At 42.8% G+C, this 24,022-nt stretch overlaps 1 protein-coding gene across 1 annotated transcript in view; it reads left to right on the forward strand.

The window, feature by feature from the left end:
* The first annotated feature begins 21,939 nt into the window (after window positions 1–21,939).
* Window positions 21,940–24,022, forward strand: part of PRDM5 (PR/SET domain 5) — a 218,960-nt gene continuing 216,877 nt past the window's right edge. The window contains 1 exon segment of the mRNA XM_073237106.1: window positions 21,940–22,422. Coding sequence (XP_073093207.1) covers window positions 22,330–22,422 — 93 coding nt within the window. The 5' untranslated portion in view covers window positions 21,940–22,329.

Here is a 24,022-nt window from a genome sequence, read left to right on the forward strand (position 1 = left end):
GCATTAGCCGCTGGACAGCTCTTGCAGAAAGAAGCTCATAAACTAACATTCGGAGCGCCACTTACCATTCTGTCCCCACATAACCTAAAAGATCTCTTAACCTACAAAAGTTTACAAACTCTCCCCCCCTCCAGACTCCTCACCTTACTGTCCTCTTTCCTCCAAAATCCAAACATTTCTTTCCTCCCCTGCCCGCCCCTAAATCCGGCCACTCTTCTTCCTCTGCCCTACTCTCCTCATACTCCCTCGCATGATTGCCTAGAAGCCCTTCACAACTTCCTTCCATGCCACTCCACGATCTCCGAAGGAGCCCTCTCACACTCCGACCTCATCTGGTTTACTGATGGGTCCTCCTTTAAACATGAGGGCATCCACTACTCAGGATATGCAGTAGTCTCCCTCGAAGATGTCATTGAAGCACGAGCCCTACCCCCTGGTACAACCAATCAGCAGGCTGAACTCATTGCAGCCACCAGAGCTTGCACTCTGGCCCGGGACACGTCTCTCACATTGTACACTGACTCCAAGTACGTATTCCACATTCTCTTGTCCCACGCGGCAGTATGGAAAGAACGAGGCCTCCTCACCACAAAAGGGAATTCCATAACTAATTCAGCCTTAATTACTAAACCTTTAGAGGCTTCACAACTCCCACACCGACTAGGCATAGTCCACTGCAAATCACATCAAAAAGATGACTCCCCCATTGCAAGAGGTAACAACAAGGCCGACAGAGTAGCCCGGTCAGTTGCCCTATCAGAAAACGCACCAGGCAACAATCCGTCTGCCCTTGCAGTTTTAGCCTTATCACAAGATGCCCTCTGCTCTCAGGACAAAGAGTCTCTCTTCCACCTCTTACATGACCTGTTCCACCCCAGCCCCCAATCCTTAATCCATTTTTTACAATCTTTTTTTCCTCTCTCTCCTGAAGACAAAACCCTACTTAACCAAATCACCTGCAAGTGCACCATCTGCCAACGCACTAACCCTAATACCCCCCTCAAAGCCCGACCCTTCCCGGCTCATCAAGCAAGGGGTAATGTCCCCGCTGCAGATTGGCAAATAGACTTCACTAACATGCCCCCTGTACGACGTACCAGATACCTACTCGTGCTAGTAGATACATTTTCAGGATGGGTTGAAGCTTTCCCCACCACTAACAAACGAGCATCCGTAGTTGCCTCTATCCTCCTCACCCAGATCTTTCCTAGGTTCGGGATGCCCACTTCCCTCCAATCAGATAACGGCCCTGAGTTCACTGCCCAAATTATCCAGAACCTCTCCAAGTCGCTCTCGCTCCCCTGGCATTTACATTGTCCTTATCGACCACAAGCTTCAGGAAAAGTAGAAAGAGCCAATAGGACTCTAAAAGACATCCTGACCAAACTATCTCTAGAACTACACCTTGACTGGGTTCACTTACTTCCCTTAGCTCTACTCCGCATTCGAGCCCTCCCAAAGAAACCTTCCTTCTTGTCACCCTTTGAGATCATGTACGGCCGCCCGATTCTACCCCCGGGGCTCCCTTCCCACAAAGGACCAATTCCTCCCAATATAGCCCTTCCACTACTCTCTCTCCTCTGCACTGAATTGTGGAAATATCAGGATTGGCTCCTTCCTGATCCATCCGCCTCCCAAAATCCTCCTGTCTTACAGCCCGGCCAACTAGTGTTTTATAAGCCACCAGAGGATCGGCCCTCTCTCACCCCGAAATGGGAAGGTCCACACCCAGTTATTCTCTGCACCCCCTCGGCTGCCAAGCTCTCACTGCCTGATAACTCTGTCACCCCTTGGATTCATATCTCCAGGTTGAAACCAAATACCCAAGACTCACCTTCTCTGGACACCCAAGACCCATCAGTCACAATCCAGAGTCCTTCGGACACAGCCCAAGACGCTGTCTACTCTACCATGCCTCATCCCTCTGATCCCTTGAAGCTCTGCATCTCCCGTGCACCCTCTTTGCCATCCATACCTGAATCATGACTTTTTCCTCCTTTACTGCTCTCTCGCTTTTTTCCCTCATTCCTATTGTCTTCCCTGCCGCCCCATCCTCCTTTGTATGGCGATTCAAAGTCAAGCAGACTTACACACAGCATCAAACAAAAGTTACTGCCCTCATTGCCACATCAGACTGCCCTCTGAAAGGCTGCTCTGAGCCTTTGTACCTCCACTTTCCTCCCTCCACTGAAGTATTCATTTACAGCTACCTTTATTCTCCCTACCTCTGCTTCCTCTATGACCAAAGACAAGCCTATTGCAGGCGATGGCCAGACACCTACGGGGGATGCCCCTACTGGTCTTGCACCATTCACTACATGGGTGACTTCCAGTACCCACAGTATTACTCCTCCAACCGTTTCATGAAATATCCCAACGGCTCATTCTCCTTATCAATCCCAGATCCCTGGGACTCTCGATGGGCTGCTGGAGTAACAGCCTCAGTTTACTACAAGGGGTCCTCGACCCCCCACGGTACCCTTCATATCTCTCGAGAGTATGTTCCCTCTCGCTCCCAGATCTCTCAAGTTGCATCAGATATCAGACATTCCGAAAAAGTCATTATCCAAACTCTTGACGGCGCCTCTTCATCTTATTCCTCCTATTCTTGGTTACAGCTCATTCAAGACACCACCATCTTTCTCAACCACACCCTCAACACCGCCAATTGTTTCTTGTGCGCATCACTACAGCGCCCACTGCTGGCTGCCGTGCCCCTTAATATTTCCAACTACTCCTTCCATGCAGAAGGACAACCCCTCCGTCCCCTGGCAGACATACCCCTATGGGAGCCAGAATACCCAGATAATCTCACCATCCACCACTGTGTAGGCCCAACTCCACCCCCCTCCAGTGCACTTCACTGCCTCTCTATCTACACCCCTACCTCCGGCTCTAAGACTTTCACACAACTGGGACACTTCTTTTGGTGTAATGGCAGCCTTTTCAACTCACTGCCTCTCAACTCCGATACACCCTGCATTCTCGTCACCCTAATCCCACAGCTTACACTTTACAGCATGGCAGAATTCCTTGAGCTCCAACCTCCCTTGCACTCGCGCACAAAAAGGGCTGCTTTCCTTCCCATCATGGTCGGTATCTCTTTAATCACCTCAGCCATTGGGGTGGTGTTTTCAGGAGGAGCCTTGGGTCACTCTCTATGGGCAGTTAGAGATCTCGACGCCAAACTTGAGGGAGCCCTGGCATCCACTGCCGATTCCCTAGCCTCTCTCCAAAGACAAGTCACTTCGCTAGCTAAAGTCACCCTTCAAAACCGGCGGGCCCTAGATCTGCTTACAGCCGAGAAGGGCGGCACCTGCGTCTTCCTCCAGGAAGAGTGCTGCTATTACATCAACGAATCCGGCATTGTAGAAACTGACATCACCAAACTCACTGACCTTGCCTCCAGCCTCCACTCTGCTTCCAATTCCAACCCATTCTCGTCAATACTAACAAACCCCCTCCTCACCTGGCTCTGGCCCATTGCAGGCCCCATAATAGTCATTCTTCTTGTCTGTCTCTTCTTACCCTGTATAATAAAGTTCATCAAATCCCAAGTCGGGAAAATCTCTAATCAAGCTTTCAACCAGCTTTTACTCAGGAACTACCAGCTTCTGGCCACGGAAGACCCCTCACCCTCACGTGACCTCCTCACCACATGCTGAGATGGACCCCTCTCTCCGCTGGAAACTGTTCCTGGAAACAATAGCCGCAGACACCTGGCTCCTGACACCCATATCCTCTTGGCACCATTAGAATCAACAGGTCCTCAACCTATGGTTACAGGGAACCTTCATTGATTTCCAACCTGAAGAAGTCCACATCTACTCATCCTTACTGTGGGGAGTCCTATCAACCCTTTCCTCCCAATCCTCAAACCCTCAGTCCCTTCTCCGCCCCTGTTCAGCAGGAAGCAGTCAGAGAGAAAGCAACGTCCACAAACCCATAGAGGAGAAAGGGGGGAATGAAGGGTCCCCACCAGTAAGATGGCGAACTTCCGGCTTCTTTTCGGGGTCCTCGGTTCCCGCCGGCGCCACCTGAAGCCCAGTCACCTCTCGCCCCCCTCCCAATCCCAGCACCTAGCCAACAGCCACCAGCCCCGTAGAAGTAACACCACAATCACCCTATGCCCCATCCTATATATCCCAGCACCTTTCCCTAATAAAGCGGAACTCTCCGGTAAATTGCTGTTGTGTGTCGCTCCTTTCCTTTCAGTATATGCCTTCAGAGACATTAAAATCTAATTAGGTAGATATGAGAAGGAAACACACACACACCCTGACGATGTAAGACAGTGAATTAAGTGTCAAATGAATGAACAGACAACAAAAACCATGGCTATGTAAAAGCAGGAGAAAGCATTTCTAATTGTGATCGTAAATGGTTTCATGGAAAAAATGAAACATACATTGGAATGTGAATAATGGTAGACATTAAATAAGAAGCAAATAATGAAGAGCACATTTCAGGCAATGGAAAACATGTAAACACAACATTGAGCCAGGTACGACAAAGTTTGAAGAAAGAGAGAATAAGTGAATTTGACTGAATGGGTGTTTCTAAAAGAATAGTGGGGGGGAGCCAAGATGGCGGCGTGAGTAGAGCAGTGGAAATCTCCTCCCAAAAACACATAGAGCTATGAAAATATAACAAAGAAAAATCTTCCTAAAATAGAGACCACAGGACACAGGACAACATCCAGACCACATCCACACCTGCAAGAACCCAGCGCCTTGTGAAGGGGGTAAGATACAAGCCCCAGCCCGGCGGGACCCGAGCGCCCCTCCCCCCGGCTCCCGGCGGGTGGAGAGAAACTGGAGCGGTTTTTTTTTTTTTTTTTTTTTGGCGAGCGCTTTTTGGAAGCCTTAGAGGGACGGGCCCCCGTTGCTGGGGAGGCAGGGTGGCGGGACCGGTGAGGAGGTGCCTGGGAACGGCGCCGGAGGACAAAGAATATCCCGCGTTTCTCCCTGCGAGACCTGGGGGCGGGTGCCTGAGACCGGTGCCTGAGGACGGAGGAGGTCGCGCGTTTTTCCCCTTTTTTTTTTTTTTTTTCTCTTTTTGGCGAGCGCTTTTTGGAAGCCTTGAAGGGACGGGGACCCCAGTGCTAGGGAGGCACGGTGGCGGGACTGGTGAGCGGGTGGCTGGGACCGGCGCCTGAGGACAAAGAATATCCCCCGTTTTTCCCTGCGGGACTGGTGGGCGGGTGCCTGAGACCGGCACTTGAGGACAGAGGAAATCGCGCGTTTTTCCCCTTTTTTTTTTCTCTTTTCTGCGAGTGCTTTTTGGAAGCCTAAAAGGGACAGGGACCCCGGTGCTAGGGAGGCAGGGCGGCGGGACTGGTGAGCGGGTGCCTGGGACCGGCACCTGAGGACAAAGAATATCCCGCATTATTTTTCCCTGTGGGACCGGTGGGTGGGTGCCTGAGACCAGCACCTGAGGACGGAAGAAATCGCGCGTTTTTCCCCTTTTTTTTCTCTCTTTTTGCCGAGTGCTTTTTGGAAGCCTTATTGGGACAGGGACCCCGGTGCTAGGGAGGCAGGGCAGCGGGACTGGTGAGCGGGTGCGAGGGACCAGTGCCTGAGGACAAAGAATATTGAGCGTTCCTTCCCTGCGGGACCGGTGGGTGGGTGCTTTTTGGAAGCCTTGAAAGGACAGGGACCCTGGTGCTAGGGAGACAGGGCAGCAGGACCAGTGAGTGGGTGCCTGGGACCGGCACCTGAGGACAAAAAAAAAAAAAAAAAAAAAAATCGCTTGTTTTTTCCTTTTTTTTCCTTTTTTTTTTTCTCTTTGTTTCTGTTCCCTCTCTCATTGTTGCTGCTGTTGTTTTGGTTTGGAGAGTGCTTTTTGGAAATCTTAAAGGGGCAGGACAGGTCACTTAGACAAGAAGCAGGGAATCTGGGGATCTCTGGGCACTCTAACCCCCTGGGCAGCAGGGAGCACAGAGGCCCCTTACGGAGATAAATAGTCTCCTGGCTGCTCCCCCTCCAACGGGGCTCCACCATTTTGGAGGAGCAGCCCCAGCCAGGCCACGCCCACAGCAACAGCGGAGATAAACCCCAAAGCAACTGGGCAGGAAGCAGAAGCCCTGTCTGCGCACAGCTGCCCAGCACAAGCCACTAGAGGTCGCTATTCTCCCAGGAAAAGGCTACAAACCAACAAGAAGGGAAGCTCTTCCAGCGGTCACTTGTACCAGCTCTGCAAACTATCTCTATCACCATGAAAAGGCAAAACTACAGGCAGACAAAGATCACAGAGACAACACCTGAGAAGGAGACAGACCTAACTAGTCTTCCTGAAAAAGAATTCAAAATAAAAATCATGAACATGCTGACAGAGATGCAGAAAAAAATGCAAGAGCAATGGGATGAGATGCAGAGAAAAATGCAAGAGCAGTGGGATGAAGTCCGGAAGGAGATCACAGATGTCAGGAAAGAGATCACAGAAGTGAAACAATCCCTGGAAGGATTTATAAGCAGAATGGATAAGATGCAAGAGGCCATTGAAGGAATAGAAGCCAGAGAACAGGAACGTATAGAAGCTGACATAGAGAGAGATAAAAGGATCTCCAGGAATGAAACAACACTAAGAGAAATATGTGACCAATACAAAAGGAAAAACATTCGTATTATAGGGATACCAGAAGAGGAAGAAAGAGGAAAAGGGATAGAAAGTGTCTTTGAAGAAATAATTGCTGAAAACTTCCCCAAACTGGGGGAGGAAATAATCGAACAGACCATGGAATTATACAGAACCCCCAACAGAAAGGATCCAAGGAGGACAACACCAAGACACATAATAATTAAAATGGCAAGGATCAAGGACAAGGAAAGAGTTTTAAAGGCAGCTAGAGAGAAAAAGGTCACCTATAAAGGAAAACCAATCAGGCTAACATCAGACTTCTCAACAGAAACCCTACAGGCCAGAAGAGAATGGCATGAAATACTTAATGCAATGAAACAGAAGGGCCTTGAACCAAGGATACTGTATCCAGCACGACTATCATTTAAATATGATGGTGGGATCAAACAATTCCCAGACAAGCAAAAGCTGAGGGAATTTGCTTCCCACAAACCACCTCTACAGGGCATCCTACAGGGACTGCTCTAGATGGGAGCACCCCTAAAAAGAGCACAGAACAAAACACACAACATATGAAGAATGGAGGAGGAGGAATAAGAAGGGAGAGAAGAAAAGACTCTCCAGACAGTGTATATAACAGCTCAATAAGCGAGCTAAGTTAGGCAGTAAGATACTAAAGAAGCTAACCTTGAACCTTTGGTAACCACGAATCTAAAGCCTGCAATGGCAATAAGTACATATCTTTCAATAGTCACCCTAAATGTAAATGGACTTAATGCACCAATCAAAAGACATAGAGTAATAGAATGGATAAAAAAGCAAGACCCATCTATATGCTGCTTACAAGAAACTCACCTTAAACCCAAAGATAAGCATAGACTAAAAGTCAAGGGATGGAAAAACATATTTCAGGCAAACAACAGTGAGAAGAAAGTAGGGGTTGCAGTACTAATATCAGACAAAATAGACTTCAAAACAAAGAAAGTAACAAGAGATAAAGAAGGCCACTACATAATGATAAAGGGCTTAGTCCAACAAGAGGATATAACCATTCTAAATATATATGCACCCAATACAGGAGCACCAGCATATGTGAAACAAATACTAACAGAACTAAAGAGGGAAATAGACTGCAATGCATTCATTGTAGGAGACTTCAACACACCACTCACCCCAAAGGATAGATCCACCGGGCAGAAAATAAGTAAAGACACACAGGCACTGAACAACACACTAGAACAGATGGACCTAATAGACGTCTATAGAACTTTACATCCAAAAGCAACAGGATATACATTCTTCTCAAGTGCACATGGAACATTCTCCAGAATAGACCACATACTAGCTCACAAAAAGAGCCTCAGTAAATTCCACAATATTGAAATTCTACCAACCAATTTTTCAGACCACAAAGGTATGAAAGTAGAAATAAATTCTACAAAGAAAACAAAAAGGCTCACAAACACATGGAGGCTTAACAACATGCTACTAAATAATCAATGGATCAATGAACAAATCAAAATAGAGATCAAGGAATATATAGAAACAAATGACAACAACAACACTAAGCCCCAACTTCTGTGGGATGCAGCGAAAGCAGTCTTAAGAGGAAAGTATATAGCAATCCAGGCACACTTGAAGAAGGAAGAACAATCCCAAATGAATAGTCTAACATCACAACTATTAAAATTGGAAAAAGAAGAACAAATGAGGCCTAAAGTCAGCAGAAGGAGGGACATAATAAAGATCAGAGAAGAAATAAACAAAATTGAGAAGAATAAAACAATAGCAAAAATCAACGAAACCAAGAGCTGGTTCTTTGAGAAAATAAACAAAATAGATAAGCCTCTAGCCCAACTTATTAAGAGAAAAAGAGAGTCAACACAAATCAACATAATCAGAAATGAGAATGGAAAAATCACGACAGACTCCACAGAAATACAAAGAATTATTAAAGACTACTATGAAAACCTATATGCCAACAAGCTGGAAAACCTAGAAGAAATGGACAACTCCCTAGAAAAATACAACCTCCCAAGACTGACCAAGGAAGAAACACAAAAGTTAAACAAACCAATTACAAGCAAAGAAATTGAAACAGTAATCAAAAAACTACCCAAGAACAAAACCCCGGGGCCGGACGGATTTACCTCGGAATTTTATCAGACACACAGAGAAGACATAATACCCATTCTCCTTAAAGTGTTCCACAAAATAGAAGAAGAGGGAATACTCCCAAACTCATTCTATGAAGCCAACATCACCCTAATACCAAAACCAGGAAAAGACCCCACCAAAAAAGAAAATTACAGACCAATATCCCTGATGAATGTAGATGCAAAAATACTCAATAAAATATTAGCAAACAGAATTCAACAGTATATCAAAAGGATCATACACCATGACCAAGTGGGGTTCATCCCAGGGATGCAAGGATGGTACAACATTCGAAAATCCATCAACATCATCCACCACATCAACAAAAAGAAAGACAAAAACCACATGATCATCTCCATAGATGCTGAAAAAGCATTTGACAAAATTCAACATCCATTCATGCTAAAAACTCTCAGCAAAATGGGAATAGAGGGCAAGTACCTCAACATAATAAAGGCCATATATGATAAACCCACAGCCAGCATTATACTGAACAGCGAGAAGCTGAAAGCATTTCCTCTGAGATCGGGAACTAGACAGGGATGCCCACTCTCCCCACTTTTATTTAACATAGTACTGGAGGTCCTAGCCACGGCAATCAGACAAAACAAAGAAATACAAGGAATCCAGATTGGTAAAGAAGAAGTTAAACTGTCACTATTTGCAGATGATATGATACTGTACATAAAAAACCCTAAAGACTCCACTCCAAAACTACTAGAACTGATATCGGAATACAGCAAAGTTGCAGGATACAAAATCAACACACAGAAATCTGTAGCTTTCCTATACACTAACAACGAATCAATAGAAAGAGAAATCAGGAAAACAATTCCATTCACCATTGCATCAAAAAGAATAAAATACCTAGGAATAAACCTAACCAAGGAAGTGAAAGACTTATACTCTGAAAACTACAAGTCACTCTTAAGAGAAATTAAAGGGGACACTAATAAATGGAAACTCATCCCATGCTCATGGCTAGGAAGAATTAATATCGTCAAAATGGCCATCCTGCCGAAAGCAATATACAAATTTGATGCAATCCCTCTCAAATTACCAGCAACATTCTTCAATGAATTGGAACAAATAATTCAAAAATTCATATGGAAACACCAAAGACCCCGAATAGCCAAAGCAATCCTGAAAAAGAAGAATAAAGTAGGGGGGATCTCACTCCCCAACTTCAAGCTCTACTACAAAGCCATAGTAATCAAGACAATTTGGTACTGGCACAAGAACAGAGCCACAGACCAGTGGAACAGATTAGAGACCCCAGAAATTAACCCAAACATATATGGTCAATTAATATTTGATAAAGGAGCCATGGACATACAATGGCAAAATGACAGTCTCTTCAACAGATGGTGCTGGCAAAACTGGACAGCTACATGTAGGAGAATGAAACTGGACCATTGTCTAACCCCATATACAAAGGTAAACTCAAAATGGATCAAAGACCTGAATGTAAGTCACGAAACCATTAAACTCTTGGAAAAAAACATAGGCAAAAACCTCTTAGACATAAACATGAGTGATCTCTTCTTGAACATATCTCCCCGGGCAAGGAAAACAACAGCAAAAATGAGCAAGTGGGACTACATTAAGCTGAAAAGCTTCTGTACAGCGAAAGACACCATCAATAGAACAAAAAGGAACCCTATAGTATGGGAGAATATATTTGAAAATGACAGATCTGATAAAGGCTTGACGTCCAGAATATATAAAGAGCTCACACGCCTCAACAAACAAAAAACAAATAACCCAATTAAAAAATGGGCAGAGGAACTGAACAGACAGTTCTCCAAAAAAGAAATACAGATGGCCAAGAGACACATGAAAAGATGCTCCACATCGCTAATTATCAGAGAAATGCAAATTAAAACTACAATGAGGTATCACCTCACACCAGTAAGGATAGCTGCCATCCAAAAGACAAACAACAACAAATGTTGGCGAGGCTGTGGAGAAAGGGGAACCCTCCTACACTGCTGGTGGGAATGTAAATTAGTTCAACCATTGTGGAAAGCAGTATGGAGGTGCATCAAAATGCTCAAAACAGACCTACCATTTGACCCAGGAATTCCACTCCTAGGAATTTACCCTAAGAACGCAGCAATCAAGTTTGAGAAAGACAGATGCACTCCTATGTTTATCGCAGCACTATTTACAATAGCCAAGAATTGGAAGCAACCTAAATGTCCATCTGTAGATGAATGGATAAAGAAGATGTGGTACATATACACAATGGAATACTACTCAGCCATAAGAAGTGGAAAAATCCAACCATTTGCAGCAACATGGATGGAGCTGGAGAGTATTATGCTCAGTGAAATAAGCCAAGCAGAGAAAGAGAAATACCAAATGATTTCACTCATCTGAGGAGTATAGGAACAAAGGAAAAACTGAAGGAACAAAACAGCAGCAGAATTACAGAACCCAAAAATGGACTAACAGGTACCAAAGGGAAAGGAACTGGGGAGGATGGGTGGGCAGGGAGGGATAAGGGGGGGGAAGAAGAAGGGGGGTATTAAGATTAGCATGCATGGGGGGGAGGGAGAAAGGGGAGGGTGGGCTGCACAACACAGAGAGGACAAGTAGTGACTCTACCACATTTTGCTAAGCTGATGGACAGTAACCGTAATGTGGTTGTTAGGGGGGACCTGATATAGGGGAGAGCATAGTAAACATAGTATTCTTCAGGTAAGTGTAGATTAAAAATTAAAAAAAAAAAAAAGAAAGAAAGAAAGAAAAGGGGGATTACTCCTTAACAGGATAAAACTATTGGTAAATCAAAGATCAACGCATGCTTTAAATATCCTTAATGTTGATCACTTAAAGGGTGTCAGATGATCAGCTATGGAGGTACTCTTTTCTGATAATATTCCTTTCTCTTAATTAAAAAAAAAAAAAAAAAGCAGTTACTGTGTGCTGACCTCCAATGAGTTCTGCACAGTGGTATAGAGGGCATGTCAAAGTGTGGGCAAAGGGTCTGTTTGTTTCTACGCAGAAGATCAAGGCCTAGCTTGGATACCCAGAAAATGAACTAAGATACGATATGAGGAGGAGCTTCCGGCATCAGCACTCTCTGGAGGACTCGTGCTGGGGGATGATCATCAAAAAGCCTCCACAGGGATCCGGACGATGCTGCGGTTGTGGCTGCATCCAGCCCACCGTCTCCTGGACTTGCCATAAGAAGGAGGAGGGAGATGTCTAGGCTGGCATGTGCATACAGTGAGACAACGAATTTGACTGGATCTGTACTGTTGGAACTCAACCAGGAGTTGGGAGGGGTGCAAGTTGTAGCACCACAAAATCTCATGACTATAGACTATCTATGGTTAAAAGAACATATGGGATGTGAACAGATCACAGAAATGGGCTGCTTTAATTTGTCTGATGGTTCAAGTACAGTTGGACAATATCCATCATATCATAGATAAATTTTCACAAATGCCTAGGGTGCCTAAATGGTTTTCTTGGCTTCACTGGAGATGGCTGGTAATTATAGATTTGCTTTGTTTATGTCACCGTATTCCTATTATGTTAATATGTGTGTGCAAATTAGTTAGTAGTTTAAAACCTATACATGCTTAAGGTACTATACAAGAAGATATGTCAAAGAAATAATCAATCCTCCCAAGTTTCCTTCATATGCTACATCTATAGCTTTTCTTCTTCCTTCCTAATTACAAACCTTAAATAGAATTCGTGCCTCATATCGAATTTACCGAGTATCATAATTCCTCCAGGTGGTAAAGATACCTCGAGACAAGTGCTGGGCATAGAAGCCACAGGGCATAAATCTGCAAAGAAGTAAAAAGCTAACCTTTGCAAACAATATGGCTTCTCTCTCACTTACCAACTTTACATTTCCCTGTATGGCCCCGGAAGATGACTGGTTAGCCAGAGACGGGTAAGATTCCTCAAGGGAGGAACAACCTAAGACAGGCACAGTCGCAGGGGGGCCATCAGGTGAGAATTTGGGGATCAACAGAGGTGAGGCTCAGAACCTCACCCCCCCTGCTTTGAGAGAAATCTTCTGCATCCGTGGATGTCTTGCTGCCCTTGTCTAGCCTGGATTAATACTTAGTCCATAGGCACACACCTGATCATCTGATCATCTATATTTGCCTTCTTACAGCACTAAACTATGTTTTCTACCTTTATCTTGCATCTACCTACCACTTCAGCATTTTATTAAAAATAAAAATAATAATAATAATAGGAGAAATGTGGGATCAACATATAAATCAAGTACAAAAATCAAATGAATATTCATATTTGACCTGATGGTTTATAGGTCATATTGCATGATCAAAACAGAAAGTTTCTGTGATGAATGCCCTTGTACTGTTCACCATGTAAGAATTTATTCACTCTGTAAGAATTCGTTCACCATGTAAGAACTTGTTCGTTATGCTTCAGAAGATTGGAGACTGACGAGAATTAGGCTTGAGATGGATTAATGATTGTACATTGAGCATTGACCCCCCTATACTGAATTTTATTGTTGTTAACAACCATTTGATCAATAAATATGAGAGATGCCCTCTCAAAAAAAAAAAAAAAAAAAAAAAAAAAGAATAGTGGGGGTTAAGGTTGGAAGAGTCGGATGGAACAAGGTCATGAATTAGTTTTTTACTTCAGAATACGGATTTTGGAATATCCAGTTGTTATGTGGACAAATTCAAGTTATTGGAGAAAGAGCGTGTCAAGATAATATTTAAGGAATATTAATCTAACAGCATGTCTATAATGCATTCAAGCAAAGAGAAGCTTGAGTAGTGACAATATGTCAATACTGTTAACAGTCAGATGTGGGGCTTTGAAGGTCTTAACTGTAGATCGTGCCAGTGATAAGGGAAGAGGGAAGAGAAGAATTAAATGAATCTAAATCGGGAGTCAGTATTTTAAGTGTAGATGCTGGTAGAACTGTTAATAGAGCAGGAAATTCAGACAGATTAAACGTATTGAAATTATGTCACTAAACGTCTAAAACAAATATTGGTTAATGAATTCACTGAGAAAAATAACTAAACCCAAGTTTTTTGTTTGTTAGTTATTTCAGCTATTTATTATTTGTTTCTATATACTGTTCTTAGAATCAGCGTTAGTATCATATGATTACAACTAAATATATTACATGAACCAAAATGGTTCTTTCTTAATATAGGCAATACTTGGAGCTTTTTCAGATTTTATCTAGTGCTAATTGTCATATGGGATATTATCAGGCTACAAAATATTTATCCTTTGAAAAAAGTGATGTTGGTGTGAATATTTTTGAATAAATGCATAAAGCACTCTTTTTTAGATGTGTTCTTTAAAACAAGTGAGAACTTCAAAGCTAGTTAAATTAACAACTGCTTTTTAATTGAATTTTTCTGTTATGGGGTTTTAATGTCTTCCTTTTGAAAGTTTCACAGCTACTGTATAATCAGAAGTTTAAGAAATATTTTACTTACCCTACAGTCATTTTAAATTCATGGGCCAAATTCTCCCCTCAGATGTACTTTTTATAACTCCCACTGAAGAGAGTGGAAATTTTGTTAGACTAATCTAAGGGCAAAATTTGGACTCACATTTGCAAAGATATTGACTTTTCCTGATTCATGTTGTATTGGGAAATGGGACATTTAAATTGGCTAGGGTTATCTGTAATAAAGTATTTGAACTTGATGCCATTTAAATATATTGGGAAAAGAGGAAAAATAATATTTTACTGCAAGTTGCTACTTTTCAAATTTGACTTTCATTCCCCGTGAAAAAATATAAAACTGCAGAATTAAACATCTCCACATTTTCCCCTACTGAACTTGAAAGCTAAAAAGCATTGCAATTGCATGAGTAAAATATTTTTTATAGCTTATAATAACATTGGAGCTGCAGGAGACTGTCAGGAAAAGGAAAAGGAAATAGAGGGTGGAAGAGGAGAATGTATATGTAATACTGGACCCAGGCATCCAAACTAAATGAACCAAACAGTTTTAAGATTAACTCACCTTATTTCATCTCTACATCCTCCTTGTGTGAAAACTATGACAAAGACTTTAAATTGTTATTTTCTTTCTGGTATTGACGTTTCTAAATATTGGAATAATGTAGTTTTTCCAACAAAATTCAGTCCTAGGTAGAGTTTTTCATGAGACACTGCTTGTGCTTTGCACACTCTGGGCACCAGACTTTTGACAGCAAAGTGCAGATAGAGGACATTCAGTTCTGCTGCTAATATTTAGTTAATTCGGGGGAAAATTTTTTACCTAATGAAAAATTTAAGATGATAGTGCTCATTCTCGATGAGAACAATCTGCAGTTTATTCCTCATACCAATCTGTGGTTTGCCATATATACAATCTACTACATATACTATACATCTTGGTGTGGGGTAAATGGAAGTTTTCACCCAGAATTTCCTGCCTGGTCTGGATAGTGGTGTGCAGATAAGGGCTTGCTTGCATATCAGTGGATGTTTAGTCACAGCCTCTGGTGGGAGGCGGGTAGGGTGTGGAGAATGATGAGCATTCTCTCCGCCCCTCTGTTCCTGGTGCATAATTAGTCAGGCACCTGCCAGTCACCAGGGACCCGCCCGTAGAGTTCCTCCAGGAATGGGCAGGCAGGTTAAAAGAGTGCTCGTCCAGGCAGCAGGGATGGACAAGTGGGGCTTGCTAGGAGAGCCCAACGAGAGACTGAGCCATGAGCAACAGAACCCTTTTCCCAAACTTTCACCCTGTCGTCCTTCGCTCTCACGGAAGTGATAAGAAACTTGGAGTGGGTGAGCCCCCTTCCTCCTCGAGCTACAGTTGGGTTCCAGTATGTGTCTGTCCTGTGTCTCCTCATTTCCTAACTTGTGTGTAAGAATCAGTTCTGGCCCTTGTGCATCCTCTACAGTGTCTATCATGTTTAGTATGTGCCTCACAATTTTTCTTTTAAGTTAAAGTGTCATTTCAAGTTCTTACTTCAGGAACCTTTACTGATGTGCTTGCTCAAACACAGTATTAATGCAGAGCTGTTAGCAACTGATCCTTAGAAAAGGCTTTGCTTCTTAGCTGTAAGCTCTCCAAGATGTTTGCTGTGTCTGTGCAAGACTATAGTATTCTGTCTCCAAAGCGTTTGTTCCATCTCTGTGTCCCTTCAATTAGTAAAATAAATGTGATAGTGACAGAAGTGCCATTAAAGCCTCCTTCTTAAGAAGACTACTTCTATACAAATTCAGTGTGGGCAGAAACATAGATTGCATGGAATCTCCTTTGTAACACATTAGATTCCTTTTCTCTTCTTCCCTCTGAGGTAGTGTTGCTTAGAGTAATATGAATAATATGTTCATGCACTCTTAAATTTACAAAGTCTGATAACTTTTATTGCTTATTCTTTGTATTTGGCACATAACTATGAGTTCTATAAATACTTGTTGCAGGAATATATGATATTAAATATTTATTTTCTAAATAAATGCCACGTAATTTGAAGAATTTCTTACAAAGTTTAAATAAATTGGGAGTATAATCAAGGACTTTAAACTGACAAAATAAGATTAACACAATTTAACTACTGGAAGGTTTATTTTCTCTCCCAGTGGGAGACACAGGTCATCTATCTATAAGCCCAGAGAAGAACAAAATTTCATACAAATTCCCATAGGAAATTTTTAGGATCCTGCTTGTTTTCGTGGAAGCATCATTGTCTTATAGCCAGCATTATACAGATATTACATTCTGTACTGGGAGATTGATTGGGGGCTTCCATGTGCCATAGCACAAGTTAATCGATTTATTTCTGTGTAATTATAGCAAAACCCAGATGGCTTGGTGAAGAACATTGAAGTATAACTATGAAACTTAGTCTTAATCCATGGTAATAATCATAACTTCCATTTATTTTGAACCTTATTTTGTGCCTGATGCTTTGCAAAGTCGGCCTTATGATCCTCACTATAGTTTTTGAGAGGTTATTAACCTGTCTATGGCCTCATGTTAATACTCCTCAGATCTGTGATTCAAACTCTCCGCTGTCCCATGGCTCCTCACCACTCCGACAAAGACTGGGGAGCACTCGTGATGGAAAGGCGTTCCCCGTGGTAGGAACAGTGGAGGGAGACTGTTTTGGCAGTTGTGCCTGGAGGAAGAGGCTTCTAGAAGTTACTTTTTGTGGGTCGCCTACAGAGTATAGTACAGATCCTGGCATAGTTTGTGTCTTTTTTTTTTTTAAGTCTTTTTGCTTCCTTCTGGTTTAAGGTTCTTTATGGTAAAATTCTGTAGACATATTTACCACTGATGACTTGAGGAATTGGTGTGATCTCAATTTTTTCTCCATAGCCGCACAGTGCCTTCAATAAAGAAGACTTACTATAACTGAATCTTCAGACAAAGAGAACAGCAGTGCAAAGGCTGGCTGGACTATAGTTCATGGAGGAAACATCTGACCCAATGATATAACAGAATCTGTTACTTTTTGCCATATTTGATTATTTAAATTTTTTTGTATTTTTCTCCAGAGAATACATCTGTCACGCAGCCAGAAGTCTTCCAATTTGTTTTTCCACATGTTGACAAGTTTCTTATAGCAAAGGTTCAGGTTACCTTCAGGGCGTGCAATATTAGTAGCTTTCAGAATGATATATTGTTTCTTATTTTGATCACATGTACAATTTAAATACTGTACTTCATAAATTAGTTTTGGATATAAAAGCCTAAGATCTATAGAGTTATTTCAGCAGAAAATGTTGATGTGTTAGAAATAAGTGACATTAGTATACTGTTGCCTAATTATAAAGACTTTTTAAAACAAAGTAAACTAATGTTAATGAGCATTACTTTCTTGAACTCACCTAAAATGCCAAATAACAGTCTTCCTTCATATGTAAAAATATACTGATACAGTGCTTGGTTACAATTGGAAACCACAGAGAGAAATTCTAAAATCAATGATCTTCAGACAATGTTAGTTTTCGATGTCTGAAGAAACTTCAAGAAGTTGCCCAACATAAGAAGAAAGATTCAGTTGGAGAGAGGAAGCCTTGTGGAGACCCCTGTTCAGCAGGGAATTACATCACCGCTGTGTGCGTGTCCCCTTTTTAGTAAAAGGTCACCAAGATGTCAGCACTCAACTGTGATGCTCATCTAAAATAACATCGTCTAAGGAAAAAGTTGGTTCTTGCCTCTGTGCCAAATAATTAATGAGACATTATTATAATAATAATCATTATTTTTACTCTTTAGTTTCAGACAGTTTATAGAAAATGATCACTAAAACAAGATTCCTCTTTACTCATTTGGAATGGAGTGTTAAGAAGGTGTTCCCCCTTTTTTTTTAAAAATAATAGTTCATTTCTGAAGTCAGAAATGAACACTTTATTTTAATAAGGGAAGAGGAAACCTAGTAGAACAAATTGGGAGGCTCTGATAAACATAGGAGAGTTGTTATTTCTTTTTGGCTAATTGCTGATTCTTTTTAATACTATCATTACTATGGATTAAACATTTGCAGATAAGCAAGGCTGTGGTTATAAATAGGCTAAGCTGCAAAATATCCGACCTGCCAGGTTGAGAAAAACTTTTTATGAAGGTAGGGTCTTATCTTACAGCTCCTTTCTGCAGAGATGTCCTTAGAAAACCACGTGACTCTGTCTTAGACAGTTGACTGGACTAAACTCACTGCAGAACCACTCTTTTATTGACCTTGGCCAATCAAATTTTCTTCCCAGTTCCAGAGCATAAGTTGACAGGAACTGTCTGGCAGGGGGCTGGGAGGAGAGAGAGAGAGAATGAGAGAGAGAGGGAAAGAAAGGGAAATGGAGATTTCCTCCTAGCCCCAGAGCTGCTGTTAAGCCTTATGGGAAGTATAACTGAAAAGTGAGCCCAATCTGAGTCAGCCAGTCTGACACTGGAATTAGCCAGTCCTTGGTTTGAATTACCTCCACCATTTCATGGATGTATGAAATTGACTAAGATCAATCATCTCTCTGAGATTCAGTTTCCTGGTGTATAAAATAGGGCTAATAAAATTTGCTTTGCAGGGCTGTTATGGTAGGGCTGTCAGGGCTTTAAGATAGTGGATATGAAGAGTCTAGTCCAGCTTCTGGCATATAATAGGTTTAATGCATAAAACTATTATCCTTCTTGGTTTCCTTCCAACACTTTGCTTCAGTGTCCTGTTACCCTTCTGTACTCTGCTCCATGAACAGTGGTGACTTTGGGGTGAGATGATCACTGATTTATCCTTTGGTTTTTCTTTGTATAGCATTTCTCACTCTTGTTCCAACAACTACTAGGTTTCTTCTAATTGATGGATTGCATGATTCTTCTCTGTTGCTGCATACAAGTCTTTGGTGTCATCTCTTACAGCCAAGATATTAAAGAAAATTAAATGTGCAGACTTTTCCAGGTTTTAGGGTCATCTTCTCATAGTGCTATTGCTATTGTGAAATGAATGTCAAGGAGAGATGGTTTCAGAGCAAGAATCCAACAACCCACTCTGGGTTTATTTTAAAGGATTTTTTTTTTTGAGTCACACCAAATAAATCTTTATTCTCTTCTGCTCAGGAAACTTGGTTCTATATTCATTCACTGCAAAATCCTTCTGACTCTCAGGAAACTAGACAAATAAACCTCAGTGTTCCTTTCTATCAGGCTTTTATTCTACCATGGCAGTTGGAAACAGTCATTAATAATCAAGACACAAGCAAAAGAATTCCACAGTATGTGCAGTAAAATAATCAATTAATATAGAATTACAATTCAAGTCTTCCTTGTGATGAAAAAATAAGGCCTGTATTAGTAACACAAGTTTGAATTCAATAACTAGAGTTTGCTTTAGGCATATCAATGAAAACAATTTCTTCCAAAAGTGTATTTAAAAGTAAGGAGAAAAGTATTTGTAATCATTTCTCCTGGGTCAAGATGGTGCACTATTTTGTAGAATAAGTAAATCAGATGCATGGTAGTACTTTAATGTCAGTATTTGATTTTTTTAGGACTGGATTTAAACTCTTGATATAAAACAGACTTTTAATTTCCCATTTTTCAAAGATAATATTGAAAGGTCACTTTCTAGCTATCAAAATTTTAAGAAATCATTATTGTACCACTACTGTCTTACAGGCTTCAAAATCAAATTTCCGGACAGTATTGTGCATTTTGATTTGACAAACATGTATCCTTTTTTTATGTGTTGCAATAGAGATTATTATTAGGGGCTTTTTATTGCTGGTTTCCATGCTTTAGGTAGTAGATCTTCAAAGCACTCTACCAAGTAGATAAAAAGAACACTGCACGCTTTTATGAAATATGCTGTTTGTATCAGCTGTAACAAAATCTCTCATGGAGAGTCATAAAAGATTTGGAATGTTTTTCATTTTATTAATTTCAGATTTTCAGAAACTCATTTAGTTTTTACTGTTTCCTAATTAGTAAAGATGCCTACATTCAGAAAGATGAGCATTCTAAAACTGGCAACTTTGTTCCCCAGAAACAAAGGGCAACCAAAAGGGAGATATGCCAAGGAAAGGGTCAGCAGGGAATGAGGGTGTGTCAAACTAAGACTAGAAAACATTTCTTTTTCTCTCTAGATATCAAAAGCTGTGGAAACTTCTGTGCCCAAAGAAACATGCCAGAGTATTTGACTGAGAAGCCAAGGTGGCTTGAGGCACAGAAATGAAAGATTCTGTGGTGCCCTGGGGAAAATGCTATGGGCCACCCTCTGGATTGTGGGCTGGTTCCAGCTGGTCCCAGTGGACCTGGTCTGGCCTGTTTTTAGCAATGATTTGAAGGACTCTAGGAAAATCTACTTAGTCTGGATTTTTTGAGGCAAAGTGAATTAATTCATCACCTCATTTGAAAATCTCAGATTCACCTCAGAATATACTTTTTTAATCAAGAAGTATTTATTAAACACCTATCATGTATTTCAAGGACATCTAATTTCAAATCCCCCAGAACAAACTTTGTGTTGATTCATTTTGCCCTACATAAAGTTAGATAATATCTTCAGTGGTGGGTCAAAGGGATGGAAACTCAGAATGATTAAGGCCTTGTTCCTTTCACCTCTGGCAAAGCTACCCTTAAATTTTTCAAAAAGAGGATCATTTATTCTATTCATTAAAATCTGCAAATAGTGCTACTACATGATTCTAATAAAATTCTTCTTGTTGCTATAAACAAGAAAATGGGCCTCGAATGGAAACACTTATGTTAAGTTCCCATGTCACCAAACTGAAACCTAATTTACAGTTTCTGCTGCTCCAGAAATGTAATCTTAACTAGTCAATCAGGAGTTGCCTTATAGGCACTAATGATTTTTGCCTGACAGACTCCTGCAAACTACTGAAACGAAGTAACCTTGCAATAGCCAATCCAGTTTTTGGGTAGTAAAACTTGTTTGCACTCTCTTCTCCCTATAAAAGTCCTTCATTTTGTAAAGCTCCTGGGATCAACTTTTTATCTGCCATATTGGATGCTGCCTGACTCCTGGATTTTTGAACAAAGCCAGTAGTAACTTTAAGTTGAAGAAAAGTTTCCTTCTGGGCACACTGCAACACCTACCTTTATTGAAAATACTAAAACAAGACTTTCGGCATGCTTTCATTCTTGCGATACCAGATTCTATAGTTTGGGCATTTCTTTGTATTTCCCCCCTCTGCACAGTGGTATGTCTGTATATCTCTAATAGATCTGGTGATCCTGAAGCAAGAGAGGACTCAAGAATAATGTATTTTTGGAAGTGACAGTACTTCCCAAGGGTTAGGTCATTATAAAAGAACTTGTTCCTACTCCACTTAGATTTCAGGGCAAATTTTGAATTAACTTGAAACAGATCAGTTGCAGGTTGTGAACACCCCCTTTCTCTGTTCGTTACTCAATATACTTAACTAGTCCCCTGAGCTCAAACTTCTCAAGCAAGCATGATAAAAACAAGATGCAGAACTCAGATGTGAGAAGGACCCTAGGACTGAGAAGGACCACATTTCCTACACCTCAGGGATTATTCTCAGTAGTCTAGCAATAAGCCTGCGTACAGAGTCTGGTAAACTTGGGAAAGCAGTTTTGGAGGATGCCCTCAGCCGTATCAAGGCCCTTTTTGTTTCCCATTTGAAGACAGTAAAATTCCCAAACTGGTAGTAATAGTGCAGGAGCAGAACTATGTATCTGAACTATTCACTCAGGGAGCTGGAGCGGGGCGGGTCTGCACGCTGCCGCGCCGGGCCCGGGTGCGGGAGAATCCGCTAGGCTTGACTCGCGGGCGGCAGGGTGTGAGGCTCTGGGGTCAGCTCTGCCCCGGGCTCCGCGCCCGGGCGCAACTTTGGACCAATCAGCGCGCGGCGTCCTGGAGCCCGCAGCGCCCTGGCCCGCGCCCCCTGCGCCCCCGCGGCAGCACCGGCCCCGGCGACTTCGGGCCGAGCCTGACCCGGGACGAGGAGGGGCCGAGCCGCGGGGGATCCTGGAATTGGCCGGGAGGTGGGGATTCTGGGAGGAAAACTCCATTTCCTCCTTCCCCGCCGGCCTCTCCCCTCCAGCCGGCACCCCAAATCTCGATGTGTCGCCTCCCGGGCACCGAGCGCCGGTGCTGAGCGAGGCGGCGGCCGCCGTGGCCGGCAACATGCTGGGCATGTACGTGCCGGACAGGTTCTCCCTGAAGTCCTCCCGGGTTCAGGACGGGATGGGGCTCTACACGGCCCGCAGAGTGAGAAAGGTGGGTGACCCGGCGGCGGCCTGCGCACCCGCGGCGGCCCCGCGCCTCCTCAGGCTGGGGGTTCCGCGCGCCGCGCCGCCGTCGTTCCCCTTGCGGCCGGCCGGAGCCCCGCGGGCAGGCCGGGGCAGGCGGGGATGCCGGGGCCGCCCGTGCCCGCCGCGCCTCCCGAGCGGGCGGCGCCACGTAGTTGTCCGCGGGGCGCGCGCCGCTGCCGGCCGCCCTGCGGCAAGATGTCTTTCCTCTCGGCTGCAGGAAGTGAGTCGGGATAGAGCCTCCCTCTTCCTCGGTTGCTGGGGCGAGCTGCGTCTTTGCGTTGGCGAGACTGCGCGTGGGCGGGTGTCTTCCCAGGCGCGCACGCAGCCTGGCCGTCGGCTGGCTTCCTGCAGGAAGAATAAAGGTGGCCGGAGTGCCGCGGGAAGGGGAGCCGCCCAGCGGGCAGCGCAGCACAGGCCTTAGAATCTCACCGAGACACCCGGCATTTCACTGCTTCGCTCCAAGATGTGTTATATAGGTTCTGGGAGGTGCCAACTAGATAATTAATCCTAAAATATCTGATTTTTTCTTTGACTAGATGCGCCTTTCCAGAAATGCAGAGGCAAGTGAGCAGGGCAAGCACTGTACATACGAGAATGGCCTGGAAACGTTGAAGGTTTAAAGCAGAGGCCTAGGAAGAAAGATTAGTGGCAAATTCGAAACCTTTGGATTTGATGAGACTTTTGTTAATAGATGTTTCTCAGGATAAGTAAAATCAAGAACCACAAAGATAGTGGTGAAGTGCCCAGGGTAATGAAAGCTATCGTTTACTGAGCAGATACTTTGTTCCAGGGCCCATACTTGGTACTTTACCTGCATTAGTAATTTCACTGGCGCAACACTCTTGTGAAAACGGTATTAATCCTCATGTAAGAGATGAAAAAATAAAGGTACTGCAAGGTTAAATTTCCTGCAGTTAGTGACTTAGGCATCAAACCCGTGGCCTCTGAGTTCAAAGCTCATGCTTTTTCCAGCTGTATCCCTAGCAGCTTCCCAGCACCACTTTCCCTGAGCAGATATTTTGAAAAGTGGAGGTTTGGGCAACAGCAGGCTTGCTCAGGTGAGGTACTAACAGGAGGTTCGCAGGATACACCCAGAGACACCAGGATGCCTTTCATCTGCGTATAGATCTACGCCCATCTCCTCACCTAAAAAGCAGGTGAAGAAAGGTGGACAGTGCTTCAGAGGGCTTCATTGACAACATGGCCCATATGCGTTCCTCAGGGTAAAAGTGGAAAGAAAACAAATGCCGTATTTACTTTTCCAAATGGCAGTTTGGAAGAATGCTTCAAAGTGAAAACAAGGAGTAAACACTTTATCTGACTTACCTCTAAGTAAAGGTATACCTTTAGTATACCTCTATTCTAAATAGATGTTTTTGCCAAGTGGATAAATGTTAAAATTGATACATTCTTTCAAACCAATAGTTGAAATTCTGCTTATAAGTCTTTCGCAGAAGATATGAAAATTCCCAAATTGATTTTTCTTGAGGGTCTCAAGCCTAAATACAAGTACTTAAATATGAAATATAGTACTTCAGCATTATTTTGTTCAATGTCATTAATAG

Source organism: Manis javanica, chromosome 5 (genome assembly GCF_040802235.1).
Source record: "Manis javanica isolate MJ-LG chromosome 5, MJ_LKY, whole genome shotgun sequence".
Taxonomy (NCBI): Eukaryota; Metazoa; Chordata; class Mammalia; order Pholidota; family Manidae; genus Manis; species Manis javanica.